Source organism: Pseudochaenichthys georgianus, unplaced genomic scaffold, assembly GCF_902827115.2.
Source record: "Pseudochaenichthys georgianus unplaced genomic scaffold, fPseGeo1.2 scaffold_1514_arrow_ctg1, whole genome shotgun sequence".
Classification (NCBI taxonomy): Eukaryota; Metazoa; Chordata; class Actinopteri; order Perciformes; family Channichthyidae; genus Pseudochaenichthys; species Pseudochaenichthys georgianus.
In genome coordinates, this window is record NW_027262356.1 from 137 (window position 1) to 16,799 (window position 16,663).

At 47.0% G+C, this 16,663-nt stretch overlaps 1 protein-coding gene across 1 annotated transcript in view; it reads right to left on the minus strand.

Moving 5' to 3' along the window:
• Positions 1 to 1,899: 1,899 nt before the first annotated feature.
• The window catches only part of nup160 (nucleoporin 160), a gene marked incomplete at its 5' end in the record, with an annotated part of 29,948 nt that continues 15,184 nt past the window's right edge, over positions 1,900 to 16,663 (minus strand). Inside the window, 8 exons of the mRNA XM_034077334.1 lie at positions 1,900 to 2,091; positions 2,221 to 2,316; positions 4,071 to 4,193; positions 7,736 to 7,877; positions 13,573 to 13,674; positions 14,229 to 14,352; positions 14,441 to 14,551; positions 14,694 to 14,754. Of these exons, the coding sequence (XP_033933225.1) occupies positions 2,008 to 2,091; positions 2,221 to 2,316; positions 4,071 to 4,193; positions 7,736 to 7,877; positions 13,573 to 13,674; positions 14,229 to 14,352; positions 14,441 to 14,551; positions 14,694 to 14,754 (843 nt within the window). The remainder of the gene's footprint in view (positions 2,092 to 2,220; positions 2,317 to 4,070; positions 4,194 to 7,735; positions 7,878 to 13,572; positions 13,675 to 14,228; positions 14,353 to 14,440; positions 14,552 to 14,693; positions 14,755 to 16,663) is intronic.

Genomic DNA, 16,663 nt, shown 5'->3' on the forward strand with positions numbered 1-16,663 from the left:
ATAATATCCAGGGGATGCATGCAGAGCTGTGATTGGCTGAGATCAGTCCGGCCGTGCGTCACAACATCTCTGTTCCTGGAAATGCATCCACGAAGGAGCCGAGGAGGAGCCATCAGTGTCAGCTCCTCCAGAGAGCCTCCTTGACGGTCGATGCTCGGTCCTCGAAGTGCATTTAGAGAAATGAGATGTCCTTCAACATGGCGCGCTAAAATTCATTTCCGGGTCACTACCGGAGGACCGAGGAGTCGAGGGCTGAAGTGGAATAGTCCATTTATCTCAGGACCCTTCCTGACGGAGTGAAAGGACCCGGAAGTCCCTCAGTGCTGATTCTCTAGATGATAGGAGGTTTCAAGCTTCCTTTATAGCCTCCTTTAGCTTAGGAACCACTGGACCTCCCTCACCGAAAGGAGAGGAGAAAATGCTGCCCCACAATGCATTGCAGCCGCAGCATTTGCCGTCACACAACAAACGATTATGACAGAGAAATGATATCATGAAAGTTACGGTGCTTATTAAGCATTTTAAAGCGTAGGTGGTAAGTTGCAAAGTGCTTTGTTCTGAACGCTCATCAGTATTATAATAAAGAGAGAAATATGAACGTTAGTTTTTACTGAAATGATCAAATAAAGTCTCTCAGTCTTCACTGAGCTGTGTGGGGTTTGTTCAGCTTCTAGAGATGTCTGAATGGTGATACACACAGAGACAGATGTTCAGGACTAACGTTCATAATAAATACATCTGTACTGATTTAAGATCTTTCCATCAATCATACGTGTTGGGATCATTGGTGTTAACGTGGACCGGAGGGAGAGGGGGACGAGCAGAAGTTTCACTTTCCTTTTTATTTCAGTTCCAGCAGAATCTGTTTCTCTGTTGTCCTCGTTCATAAAGCAAAGCAGCAGCATCAGAGCACGGAGCAGAGTCTCTGGATGAGTCCCTCGTTCTTATTGAGCATCCATGTTTGTAGTCCGCTGGATAGAAACTGTGGTTTCCATGGTTACCCCACAGCAGCAGACGCACATTCAGGACGTCCGCATCAGAAACACGTCGATAGTGAAGTGCAGTCGATTCTCTAAAGTACTGCAGTCTCTTCTCCTAAGTCCTTTTGGATTCTCCTATCCACTATCCCTTAGCCCCGTGACCTTTCCCTCAGAGGAGGGGAGGAGACGATAAAGTTAGACGTTAGGAGCTGATTTCTGGACTATTCGACCGCAAACTGGGATTTAGTTTCACATGTTTATTGAGATTAATTCATTTTCATTTGATCCTGCATTTGTGATTCCAGGTACTGCGGTTATAATAATTCCTCTCTAGGTCGCCCTCCATCGTTGCTTCCAGTCATCTCGGTTCTCCATACATCTGGCCAGTTGACCATCCGCCGCGATGTTTCTGCGGACTCCCGCCGCTGGAAGTATAGGATTTGGATGACTTTGTTCTTCATGGTTGGCTTTATTATGCTGATTAAGGACTGGGGGGCGCAACTCCTCTCAGTCCTGGTTTTGGTTCAGAGTCCTTCTCCTAGATGGGTTGCCTTCCATGGCTATGAGCCCCATCTGCTCTTACTTAAAGATCTCAGGTCCACTTGAACCGATGCTTGTTGAGAAGAAAGGAATGTCCAGATATGATTGAAAAATAAAAAAACTATTTCCTACATAAACTGGTTCTTTAAATACTAAAAGTAAGGAACCAGCTGGTGTCACACGCTCTGAAGCCACTAGGCGGCAGCAGAAACACACAATCTGATTTTATTCATGGGAACGGATTCTTCACCATTACATTTAATCCAGACAGAATATTTCATACATTATTCTATGACTAATAATAATCTTCTAACGTACGACTACCATTTTATGTGTGCGTTGGAACTGGGCATTAACCACCACCACAGAAGAAGAAAGATGACTGAGCAAAGAAAACTTTATTGACTGACGAAGTACAAAAGAGGATTTTTATAAAAAACAAAACACTTGATGCAGGCCTCTGATTGGCCGGAGCGGTCAGGTCACCTCAGCGGGCGAGGAGTCGCCGTCTGGTCGTTTGTTCGACCTGCCTGTGGTAATCCTCCAATCTGTCCCGAACCTTGTCATACATCTGAGACAGGAAGTAAAGATCAGGACAGGAAGTAGTGAGGGAACAGGAAGTAGCGAAGGAACAAGAAGTAGCGAGGGAACAGGAAGTAGCGAGGGAACAGGAAGTAGCGAGGGAACAGGAAGTACTCACGCTGCTGTTGGTCTGCGTTTCGTTGAGCGTCTGCAGCAGCTGATCAATGGAGGTGTAAGGCAGCCAGACAGAGGGGGAGGTAGCAGAGAGAGGACCCTACACACACAGCACACACACACACACACACACACACACACACACACACACACACACACACAGCACACACACACACACACACACACACACACAACACACACACACACACACATCACACACACACACACACACACACATCACACAACACACACACACACTACACACACACACACACACACACACACACACACACACACACACACACACACACACACACACACACTACACACACACCACACACACACACACACACACACACACACACACACACACACCACACACACACACACACATCACACACACACACATCACACACACAACACACACACACACACATCACACACACACACACACACACCACACACACATCACACACACACACACACACACACACCACACACACACAACACACACACACACACACACACACACACACACGACCCAACACACCACACACACACACACACTACACACACACACACACACACACACACACACACACACACACACCACACACACACACACACACACACACACCACACACACACACAAGCACACACACACACCACACACACACACACACACACACACACACACACACACACACCACACACACACACACACACAACACACACACACACTATTGTATATTACCGGTTCTCTAACCCTAGTTCCTCTAACCCGCAGTACCGGTTCCTCTAACCTTAAGTACCGGTCCTCTAACCCGTAGTACCGGTTCCTCTAACCCGTAGTACCGGTTCCATCTAACCCTTAGTACCGGTTCCTCTAACCCTTAGTACCGGTCCTCTAACCCGCAGTAACCGGTCCTCTAACCCGTAGTACCGGTTCCTCTAACCCGTAGTACCGGTTCCTCTAACCCTTAGTACGGTTCCTCTAACCCGTAGTACCGGTTCCTCTAACCGTAGTACCGGTTCCTCTAACCCCTTAGTACGGTTCCTCTAACTCGTAGTACCGGTTCCTCTAACCCTTAGTACCGGTTCCTCCCCTCTAACCCTTAGTACCGGTTCCTCTAACCCGTAGTACCGGTTCCTCTAACCCTTAGTACCGGTTCCTCTAACCCTTAGTACCGGTTCCTCTAACCCTTAGTACCGGTTCCTCTAACCCGTAGTACCGGTTCCTCTAACCCGTAGTACCGGTTCCTCTAACCCGTAGTACCGGTTCCTCTAACCCTTAGTACCGGTTCCTCCCCTCTAACCCGTAGTACCGGTTCCTCTAACCCGTAGTACCGGTTCCTCTAACCCGCAGTACCGGTTCCTCTAACCCTTAGTACCGGTTCCTCTAACCCGCAGTACCGGTTCCTCTAACCCGTAGTACCGGTTCCTCCCCTCTAACCCGTAGTACCGGTTCCTCCCCTCTAACCCGTAGTACCGGTTCCTCCCCTCTAACCCGTAGTACCGGTTCCTCTAACCCGTAGTACCGGTTCCTCCCCTCTAACCCGTAGTACCGGTTCCTCTAACCCGTAGTACCGGTTCCTCTAACCCGTAGTACCGGTTCCTCTAACCCGTAGTACCGGTTCCTCTAACCCGTAGTACCGGTTCCTCCCCTCTAACCCGTAGTACCGGTTCCTCCCCTCTAACCCGTAGTACCGGTTCCTCCCCCTCTAACCCGTAGTACCGGTTCCTCCCCTCTAACCCGTAGTACCGGTTCCTCCCCTCTAACCCGTAGTACCGGTTCCTCCCCTCTAACCCGTAGTACCGGTTCCTCCCCTCTAACCCGTAGTACCGGTTCCTCACCTCTAACCCGTAGTACCGGTTCCTCCCCAGCAGGGCGTCCACATACTCCAGCACCAGATCCCCCGCCTCCTCCAGCAGGTCAAAGTTCAGGTAGAGGCGCAGCAGGGAGGCCGCGTCCACTTCCTGTAACACATGACAAAATGATGTTCCTGTTGGTCCCTGAAGGCAGCATCTCCCTGCTCCAATGGGATCACTCCGTGACATTTAGAATTATAACAGAAAATAATCTGTGTTCAGGACTCATAATGCTGACTCAGGGTTCAGGACTCATAATGCTGACTCAGGGTTCAGGACTCATAATGCTGACTCAGGTCAGGGGTCAGGACTCATAATGCTGACTCAGGTCAGGGTTCAGGACTCATAATGCTGACTCAGGTCAGGGTTCAGGACTCATAATGCTGACTCAGGGTTCAGGACTCATCATGCTGACTCAGGGTTCAGGACTCATCATGCTGACTCAGGTCAGGGGTCAGGACTCATCATGCTGACTCAGGGTTCAGGACTCATAATGCTGACTCAGGTCTGGGTTCAGGACTCATGATGCTGACTCAGGGTTCAGGACTCATAATGCTGACTCAGGGTTCAGGACTCATAATGCTGACTCAGGTCAGGGGTCAGGACTCATAATGCTGACTCAGGGTTCAGGACTCATAATGCTGACTCAGGTCAGGGTTCAGGACTCATAATGCTGACTCAGGTCTGGGTTCAGGACTCATGATGCTGACTCAGGGTTCAGGACTCATAATGCTGACTCAGGGTTCAGGACTCATAATGCTGGGTCAGGGGTCAGGACTCATAATGCTGACTCAGGTCAGGGTTCAGGACTCATGATGCTGACTCAGGGTTCAGGACTCATAATGCTGACTCAGGGTTCAGGACTCATAATGCTGACTCAGGGTTCAGGACTCATAATGCTGACTCAGGGTTCAGGACTCATAATGCTGACTCAGGGGTCAGGACTCATAATGCTGACTCAGGGTTCAGGACTCATAATGCTGACTCAGGGTTCAGGACTCATAATGCTGACTCAGGGTTCAGGACTCATAATGCTGACTCAGGGTTCAGGACTCATAATGCTGACTCAGGGTTCAGGACTCATAATGCTGACTCAGGGTTCAGGACTCATAATGCTGACTCAGGTCAGGGTTCAGGACTCATGATGCTGACTCAGGGTTCAGGACTCATAATGCTGACTCAGGGTTCAGGACTCATAATGCTGACTCAGGTCTGGGTTCAGGACTCATGATGCTGACTCAGGGTTCAGGACTCATAATGCTGACTCAGGCCAGGGTTCAGGACTCATCATGCTGACTCAGGTCAGGGGTCAGGACTCATCATGCTGACTCAGGGTTCAGGACTCATAATGCTGACTCAGGTCTGGGTTCAGGACTCATGATGCTGACTCAGGGTTCAGGACTCATAATGCTGACTCAGGGTTCAGGACTCATAATGCTGGGTCAGGGGTCAGGACTCATAATGCTGACTCAGGTCAGGGTTCAGGACTCATGATGCTGACTCAGGGTTCAGGACTCATAATGCTGACTCAGGGTTCAGGACTCATAATGCTGACTCAGGGTTCAGGACTCATGATGCTGACTCAGGGTTCAGGACTCATGATGCTGACTCAGGGTTCAGGACTCATAATGCTGACTCAGGGTTCAGGACTCATAATGCTGACTCAGGGTTCAGGACTCATAATGCTGACTCAGGGTTCAGGACTCATAATGCTGACTCAGGGTTCAGGACTCATAATGCTGACTCAGGGTTCAGGACTCATAATGCTGACTCAGGTCAGGGTTCAGGACTCATGATGCTGACTCAGGTCAGGGTTCAGGACTCATGATGCTGACTCAGGTCAGGGTTCAGGACTCATGATGCTGACTCAGGGTTCAGGACTCATAATGCTGACTCAGGGTTCAGGACTCATAATGCTGACTCAGGGTTCAGGACTCATAATGCTGACTCAGGGTTCAGGACTCATAATGCTGACTCAGGTCTGGTTCAGGACTCATAATGCTGACTCAGGGTTCAGGACTCATAATGCTGACTCAGGGTTCAGGACTCATAATGCTGACTCAGGGTTCAGGACTCATAATGCTGACTCAGGGTTCAGGACTCATAATGCTGACTCAGGGTTCAGGACTCATAATGCTGACTCAGGGTTCAGGACTCATAATGCTGACTCAGGGTTCAGGACTCATAATGCTGACTCAGGGTTCAGGACTCATAATGCTGACTCAGGGTTCAGGACTCATAATGCTGACTCAGGGTTCAGGACTCATGATGCTGACTCAGGTCAGGGTTCAGGACTCATGATGCTGACTCAGGTCAGGGTTCAGGACTCATGATGCTGACTCAGGTCAGGGTTCAGGACTCATAATGCTGACTCAGGTCAGGGTTCAGGACTCATAATGCTGACTCAGGGTTCAGGACTCATAATGCTGACTCAGGGTTCAGGACTCATAATGCTGACTCAGGGTTCAGGACTCATAATGCTGACTCAGGGTTCAGGACTCATAATGCTGACTCAGGGTTCAGGACTCATAATGCTGACTCAGGGTTCAGGACTCATAATGCTGACTCAGGGTTCAGGACTCATAATGCTGACTCAGGGTTCAGGACTCATAATGCTGACTCAGGGTTCAGGACTCATAATGCTGACTCAGGGTTCAGGACTCATAATGCTGACTCAGGGTTCAGGACTCATAATGCTGACTCAGGGTTCAGGACTCATAATGCTGACTCAGGGTTCAGGACTCATAATGCTGACTCAGGGTTCAGGACTCATAATGCTGACTCAGGGTTCAGGACTCATAATGCTGACTCAGGTCAGGGTTCAGGACTCATGATGCTGACTCAGGTCAGGGTTCAGGACTCATGATGCTGACTCAGGGTTCAGGACTCATAATGCTGACTCATAATGCTGACTCAGGGTTCAGGACTCATAATGCTGACTCAGGGGTCAGGACTCATAATGCTGACTCAGGGTTCAGGACTCATAATGCTGACTCAGGTCAGGGTTCAGGACTCATAATGCTGACTCAGGTCAGGGTTCAGGACTCATGATGCTGACTCAGGGTTCAGGACTCATAATGCTGACTCAGGGTTCAGGACTCATAATGCTGACTCAGGGGTCAGGACTCATAATGCTGACTCAGGGGTCAGGACTCATAATGCTGACTCAGGGTTCAGGACTCATAATGCTGACTCAGGGTTCAGGACTCATAATGCTGATTCAGGGTTCAGGACTCATAATGCTGACTCAGGGTTCAGGACTCATAATGCTGACTCAGGGTTCAGGACTCATAATGCTGACTCAGGGTTCAGGACTCATAATGCAGACTCAGGGTTCAGGACTCATAATGCAGACTCAGGTCAGGGTTCAGGACTCATAATGCTGACTCAGGGTTCAGGACTCATGATGCTGACTCAGGGTTCAGGACTCATAATGCTGACTCAGGGTTCAGGACTCATAATGCTGACTCAGGGTTCAGGACTCATAATGCTGACTCAGGGTTCAGGACTCATAATGCTGACTCAGGGTTCAGGACTCATAATGCTGACTCAGGGTTCAGGACTCATAATGCTGACTCAGGGTTCAGGACTCATAATGCTGACTCAGGGTTCAGGACTCCCTGCGTCCTCCTGATTGGTTGAGCTCTCACCTTGTACGACTTGATGAGCCAATCAGGGAGCGGCACTCCGTGCGACAGCAGCTTATTGATGACGCAGCGATGATGTCGTCCGTTAGAACACGGATACCTGAGCAGGTAAGAGGAGAGCAGCCGCCAGGCCTCGTCTGCAGCACTGAGACACACACACTGATTAATCACACACACACACACACACACACACACACACCCTCCCGCATTGAACATCGCAGAAACTCCGTTCAAACATCAAAACGTTCAGCTCGGTCGGGAATCGATGGCTATTACTGTTCTCATTCATAACTGTCATAATTCCAGAGATACATCCCATAATGCATCACATTTTTAACATTGAAGTCAATGGAGAAAATCTTCAACTTCAACAAATCTTCATGCGACTTCATCTGCTAACTGTTCATTCATACTTTCCCTCAGAAACCTCATTCCAACTTTAAAATGATACACATCTTTCTGACATTATTCGTGTAACACAACTTTTAAATCTGATTCTTACTTTTAGAGATATTAACATTTCAGACCTTGTTTTAGAGGTTTTATTCACATTTTAACATTAACTAGAGTGCGTGATGTCACAGCTAGAGGGTAAGAATATATTCATATATTTTTTTTAAACTGCCATAATTCTCAAACCCTACATTCCTGAGACATAATTTATCATGACAAACATCTCGTAGCTTGAAAAATGACAAATAATTAAACAAAATGCCTCTTGAGGGCATGAAGTGACAAAACGTTCAACATGCCTCCATTGATGCCCATTGTAATTTCAGGCAGATATTTTCTCACGGCAGCAGCCGCACACCTTTAGTTAAACTGCCAAAAAGGCCACATTATTAAACCGAAAGTACACAAAAATTACACTTTAGATACTCAACTTCCTTGACATGCTTCACGTTTTGAAATTTCACAGATATCTGTTACGGTTCGTTCACATGTAAGAGGTTCATCTCTCATTCAGAACAATGGAAACCTGTGATCTCCTCGTTAGCTCAACTCTAAACACCTGTGCGATGGAACACGATGATGTCATCGCTCCAGCAGACTCCAGGTAAGGTTAAAGGTCGTGCCCTCAACAGCTCTACTCAATGATGGGGTGTCTGCATCATATGCCGAAGAGAGAGGGCGATCAAGAGAAGAGAGGGCGATCAACAGAAGAGAGAGAGAGTGATCAAGAGAGAGAAGAGAGAGAGGGCGATCAAGAGAGAGACGAGAGAGGGCGATCAAGAGAAGAGAGGGCGATCAACAGAAGAGAGAGAGAAGAGAGAGAGGGCGACCAAGAGAAGGCGATCAAGAGAAGAGAGAGAGGGCGATCAAGAGAAGAGAGAGAGAAGAGAGAGAGGGGCGATCAAGAGAAGAGAGAGGGCGATCAAGAGAAGAGAGAGAGGGCGATCAAGAGAAGAGAGAGAGGGCGATCAAGAGAAGAGAGAGAGAGGGCGATCAAGAGAAGAGAGAGAGAAGAGAGGGCGATCAAGAGAAGAGAGAGAGAAGAGAGGGCGATCAAGAGAAGAGAGAGGGCGATCAAGAGAAGAGAGAGAGGGCGATCAAGAGAAGAGAGAGAGGGGCGATCAAGAGAAGAGAGAGAGAGGGCGATCAAGAGAAGAGAGAGAGATGAGAGAGATCAAGAGAAGAGAGCGAGAGGGCGATCAAGAGAAGAGAGAGGGCGATCAAGAGAAGAGAGAGAGGGCGATCAAGAGAAGAGAGAGGGCGATCAAGAGAGAGGGCGATCAAGAGAAGAGAGAGAGGGCGATCAAGAGAAGAGAGAGAGAAGAGAGAGGGCGATCAAGAGAAGAGAGAGGGCGATCAAGAGAGAAGAGAGAGAGGGCGATCAAGAGAGAGAGAGAGGGCGATAGAAGAGAGAGAGGGCGATCAAGAGAAGAGAGAGAGAAGGCGATCAAGAGAAGAGAGAGAGGGCGATCAAGAGGAGAGAGAAGAGAGAGGGCGATCAAGAGAAGAGAGAGAGGGCGATCAAGAGGAAGAGAGAGAGGGCGATCAAGAGAAGAGAGAGAGAAGAGAGAGGGCGATCAAGAGAAGAGAGAGAGGGGCGATCAAGAGAAGAGAGAGAAGAGAGAGGGCGATCAAGAGAAGAGAGAGTAATGTAATGAAACACGGTTTTCTCATAGCTTCAGTGAAAATGATCCAAACAGCCCAAAACTTCCCAGGTCTGGTAACGATGCAGCCATCAACACATCTAAGCGTAGTATGGGGTGTCATCAAATTCCGTTACCATGGCGACAGACCACTCGCCATGAAACACGATGTGGCTGTAAGTCCAATCGACACGGTCCGATCTTCGCTTGTATATCACCGGTCCATGCCTCAACAGCTCTACGCCAAATGTTCAAAAAGTGCTCAAACTTCACATGTGTGCTAAAAGTCCAGCTGTGAAGACATCTACGGGACAGTTTTGAGATTTCTTCAAATGCCGTTGCCATGGCAGCACAATGCTCGCCATGAAACACGGTTTTCTCATAACTTCTGTGAAAATGCTCCAAACGACCCAAAACTTCACAGGTTTGGTAACGATGCAGCCATCAACACATCTAAGCGTATTATGGGATGTCACCAAATGCCGTTGCCATGGCGACAGATCATTCACCATCAAGTTAGTTGATTCGCTTTTCCAAGCCTTTTCACTTTCTTCTCTCATCACACATTCAAGCCCCCTGTGTTCATGTATCATTTCAATCTCAATTCTTCTCACACATTACATTTCTTTTCAGCACTGTAGCCAGGCTGACAGAGAGCCACAGCTCGATTGAGCCTTCTATTCCCTTAGCACTCAGTAGTAATGATTTTATGTGCTTTTTTAACGATAAAATTGTTACTCTTAGAAACAAAATTAATGACCTCTTGCCTTCGACCAGTATAGTGTTATCAACAGCTCCCGAAATCGTAAGTTCTAATATTACACTAGATAGTAAACTAGAATGCTTTTCAGCCATTAACCTTGAACAATTACATTCAATGATTCTCTCTTCTAAACCATCAACGTGTATGTTAGACCCAATTCCAACTAAGCTGTTGAAGGAAGTTTTTCCATTAATTAGCACTTCTTTATTAAATATTATGAATATGTCTTTATTATCAGGCTATGTTCCACAATCATTCAAAGTAGCAGTGATAAAACCGCTTCTTAAAAAGCACAACCTCGATCCAGAGGTTTTAGCCAACTATAGACCTATTTCTAATCTTCCGTTCCTCTCAAAAATTCTTGAGAAAGCGGTCGCAAAACAGTTGTGTGATTACTTAAAAAACAATGATTTATTTGAAGATTTTCAGTCTGGCTTTAGAACACATCATAGCACAGAGACAGCTCTGGTTAAAGTCACAAATGATATTCTAATAGCCTCAGACAAGGGACTTGTCTCTATTCTTGTTTTGCTCGATCTTAGTGCTGCATTTGATACTATCGACCATGATATCCTATTGCAAAGACTAGAGCACTTAGTTGGCATACAGGGAAACTGCTTTAGGCTGGTTTAGGTCCTATCTATCTGAACGCTCTCAGTTTGTACGTGTTAACGATGAATCTTCCACGCAAACCAAAGTTAGCCATGGAGTGCCACAGGGCTCAGTGCTCGGACCTATTTTGTTCACATTATATATGCTTCCGTTAGGCAATATTATAAGGAATCATTCTGTAAACTTTCATTGTTATGCGGATGATACTCAACTATATTTATCAATCAAGCCTGATGAAATTAATCATCTAAATAAAATTCAAGACTGCCTTAAGGACTTAAAAACGTGGATGACCTTAAACTTTTTGATGTTAAACACGACCAAAACTGAAGTTATTGTACTTGGCCCGAAGAATCTACGAAACAAATTATCTAAAGACATACTAACTATGGATGGCATTAATTTGGCCTCCAGTGAGACTGTAAGGAATCTTGGTGTTATATTTGATCAGGATTTATCCTTTAACGCCCACATAAAATCAATTTCAAGGACCGCCTACTTCCATCTACGTAACATTGCAAAAATCAGGCATATCTTGCCTCAAAACGATGCAGAGAAACTAGTCCATGCATTTGTTACTTCTAGGCTGGATTATTGTAACTCTTTATTATCAGGGAGTACCAAGAAGTCAATCAAGTCGCTTCAGCTGATTCAAAATGCTGCGGCTCGTGTACTAACCAGAGTTAGGAAAAGGGACCACATTACTCCTGTTCTGGCTGCCTTACACTGGCTCCCTATAGAACACAGGATAGAATTTAAAATTCTTCTTCTCGCCTACAAAGCCCTTAATGGGCAGGCGCCATCTTACCTTAAAGAACTCATTATACCCTACTGTCCTACTAGGGCATTGCGTTCCAAGAATGCAGGGTTGTTGGTTGTTCCTAGAATCTTTAAAAGTACAATGGGAGCCAGAGCCTTTTCTTATCAAGCTCCACATTTGTGGAATCAGCTTCCAGTTTGTGTTCGGGCGGCAGACACCCTATCCGTTTTTAAGAGTGCGCTTAAGACCTTCCTTTTTGATAAAGCTTATAGTTAGGGCTGATTAGATTCAGCCCCTAGTTTTGCTGATATAGGCTTAGTTTGTCGGGGGACATCTTACTTCTTCCTTCTCTCTGTCTATACCCGTGTACACTCATGTTCCGATTAACCCAGCTTCCCCAAATGTCTTTCTTTTTGGTGTCTATATACGCTGGGATCCGGAGTCATGGATGATCCTGCGGTCCTGTGTCCTGGATCGCGAGCGCTGGATCTTGAGTCGTGGCTGTGGTCCTGGATCATAGGTCCTGGATGGATATCCTCGTGGATTCATCTTCCCATTATACACACATGCATTTCCAAACATTTGGACTACCTATGTTGCAAATGTATTATCTTTTCAATTTACACACGGCATCTATTGCAGTCTGTCCGTCCTGGGAGAGGGATCCCTCCTCTGTTGCTCTCCCTGAGGTTTCTCCCATTTTTCCCTTTAAACTGGGTTTTCTTTGGAAGTTTTTCCTTGTACGATGTGAGGGTCTAAGGACAGAGGGTGTCGTATTGTCATACTGATATTCTGTACACACTGTGAAGACCACTGAGACAAATGTAACATTTGTGATATTGGGCTATATAAATAAACATTGATTGATTGATTGATTGATTTCAGCATAAAGCATTCCCACTAGCAATTTATTCAGACATTCTCTAGTTAACACTTGTAGTACTGCTGCTGACTAATGTAACACTTCTATGTACTAGGTTGCTTTCAATGAGGAGTAGAAGATAATATAAATAGAAAAAACAATATTAAATTAATATAGCCGGCATTTTATTAAACATTCATACAACACTTTCCCTAACCCCTCATCCGCCCCAGTGAAACCCAATCTGCCACATGGACAAAACAACAACAATCGAACCCGGGTAGTCTGTAGCTTCCCTCTAGCAATCCAATGACTATCAGTCCTCCTTCTGGAGAGTGGGATCCTTTCTAATCCTTTCTCTGGTGAGGAAAAGACAAAAACTGCAGCTCTTTCGTGGGTTCTGCTAGTTCCTGGTTCCCCGCAGCATCAAAGAAACACATCACCACACAACTCGAACACAGTCTTCCACACACAGGGCCCACACCCAGCTGCCACTCATCGAGCCTCAACCACCCCTGGCCTGCTCTTCCTCTCCTCCCTCAGATGCAGACTCTGCTGCCCCGCACTGCCCCCAGTGGGAGCTGCTGTTCATTACATTATTTGAGTGGGTTACACCAAGGTATTAATACTTGTAGTACTGCTGCTGGCTAAGGTATTAATACTTGTATCTAAGGTATTAATACTTGTATCTAAGGTATTAATACTTGTATCTAAGGTATTAATACTTGTGATACTGCCGGTACACACCTTGACTCCTTGGTGTTGACGACTGCTGACAGCTGATTGGCTGCCAGCCAGCTCCAGGCGTCGCTCTGAGGCTCCTCCCCCCCCCCCTGCAGCTTGATGCACCTGCATTATAAACACAGTGATGTCACTCAGGCACACGGTGATGTCACTCAGGCACGCGGTGATGTCACACAGGCACGCGGTGATGTCACACAGGCACGCGGTGATGTCACACAGGCACACGGTGATGTCACACACGGTGATGTCACACAGGCACGCGGTGATGTCACACAGGCACACGGTGATGTCACACGCGGTGATGTCACACAGGCACGCGGTGATGTCACACAGGCACGCGGTGATGTCACACAGGCACACGGTGATGTCACACACGGTGATGTCACACAGGTACACGGTGATGTCACACAGGTACACGGTGATGTCACACAGGTACACGGTGATGTCACACAGGTACACGCGGTGATGTCACACAGGTACACGCGGTGATGTCACACGCGGTGATGTCACACAGGCACGCGGTGATGTCACACAGGCACGCGGTGATGTCACACAGGCACGCGGTGATGTCACACAGGCACGCGGTGATGTCACACAGGCACGCGGTGATGTCACACAGGCACACGGTGATGTCACACAGGTATAGAAGAAGCTCTCACTTGAAGGTGAGCCCCTCGAACACGGGACTGAGACTGAGAGAAAACGCCTGGCAGACAGACAGCGCAGAGTCGAAGAGCCCTGATTGGACGAGGAGAGACACCATCTCTCCGGCTGAGGCTCCACCTGCAATACATATATAATATAATTAATAAGGGTGGTGCTTCACTGGGTGGTGCTAGGGTGGAGTAAAGGTGGAGTAAAGGTGGAGTACCTGCGATGGCAGCCTGGCTCGGGTGGAGCTGGCTGAGGCTCAGGCGGCTGCTCGACAGGATAAACTCTCTCTCCAGGTCTCTGAGCTCCAGGATGTCCACCTGACGCTTCACTGAACACACATATATACACAAGTATCTGAGCTATATATTTATACGCTATAGTGCAGTAGTGTGTGTACACTACTGCACTATAGCGTGTGTATATATATATATATATATATATATATATATATGTGTAGGTATGTGACTGACCTGGCTGAGAGGAGAACTCTCCGTCAGAGTTTCTCTTCGGAGACGCTCCCGCACGCTCGTACTGCAACACAAACACCGCAGGATTGATATATAAGCATATATATATATATATACATATATTATATATATACACATTCATTACATCGCTTAGTTGAATACTCAATTCTGATTGGTCAATTCGTGACACGTTGTTAATCCAGTAGTACAGACCGCTGTCAAGGACTTCTGTTAAAGGGGACCTATCATGCACTTTGTGATGTCTTCTCTACATCAACATGCGTCCCGGTGCGTCGGGGAACTCACGCAGCGTCAGAAAATAAAACCCTCTCTCTTTTCCTCCGTACCCAAATCTTTTAAAAACGTGTGTACAACGAGCGGATACAGATTCCATCCGATCTGACGGACCCACAGAAAGTTGCTATCAGAAACAATGCCTGACGTGTTTTGGACGTCTTCGTTTACATTAGCAAGCCTCGCTAACACTCAGAGCTGCACTGAAGAGCACATGTGTTTAGAAAGCAGGAAATAAAAGGAAGTCATCTTGTGATAAACCTGAGAGAGAAAAAGCATTTGAGCTCCATACTGTTTCAGAAATAATCCTTGATGTGGTTTAGAACAGGATGGCGTTTTATTACAGCAGAATTTAACTTTATCTCCGGTAGAATTCTGATCAGGCATTAGCTCCGCCTCCTCTTCTTTCTTTTTTTCAAGCTAAGGACCCAAGATCCTTGATTCTCTGACAGGGCTTCAACAGAGGGGTGTGAGCAGCATGAGGTGTGGCTGCCATGGGGATCTGTTTGGTGTTCTGAATCCAGCCTGATCGGTCCACTTTAAGGACGCTCACATCTGCAGAAAGAAGTCCGGTCGAATGAACTGGAAACAGTTTGGCGTTTGCTTGTCTTTAGTTTTCCGTTGTCTCCCGTCTGAGAGCAACATGGAGGATTTTAACATTCATATTAATATATTTGGAGCACAGTAATTTGGATGAATGGGCTGATGAGTCCCCAGCGAAGAAAACAGTGGAGAAGTAACGGGGCAGGAACCCTCAACACGGAGCTGCTGTCCTAACAACGGACTATTTGTCTTAGCGGATGCATGTCATTGTAAATGAATAATACTATTTTCTAAATCAATAAAAGCATTTCAATTAATATTGGGAGTCATATCGTTACTTTGTTGAGAATGTGGCCGTGTGATAAACGGGATAATGTGCAGTGGCTTGGTCATTATGAAGAACACGTGTTCTTTTACCCAGAATGACCGCCTCGCTGCACAGTATCCAGTGTGCGAAAAAGTACACGTCCCACCGTCCGGGACGTGTTATTTACAATATCGGACAAGTAGATCTTTCAATTGACTTGTCCGGCGGACAAGTGACGTTTTTCGCCCTGATTTATTGACAAATTATTGATACATTCAGTTTACAAAAGGCAGAACTCATTCGCAAATTGTCCGTGTCCGCCATTGTTCGTTTAGAAATGTTAGTTTCGGTTCTGCTTGTCGATTCCTAAGGAAATGCATCTCGCCGCTTTCTGTACAGTTAGACGGGGGCGGAGCGGGTGGGAAGTGTAGCACAGCGGCCGGGTTTTGAAGCAAAACTCGGTTCCGAGTAGGAACAAATAACAATTGTCCGGTACCGGGATTACTAAGAGTTGTGAGGACAGGAGGCCGAGCCCCGCGGACTGCAGCTCTCTCTATGCTCCGTGTCAGCTGATCGCTGCTCGGTGCAGCTCAGCGTCTCTCTCTCTCTCTTTCTACACACAGCGGATCCGCTGCCCAACAGCCTCATCTTTGTCAAACTTTCCTATGTTCTCTCTCTAACACGTAATGAAGGTTGTTCAGCGTGTTAGCTCCTGTGTCGTTAATATTGACCGCCATTTCCTTTATGAAGTGAAGCAGCCTCCCTGTCTGCGTCCTCGCGCTGTCCTCACATCCCCGGACCCCCAGACTCGGAGGAGCAGGGATGTCAG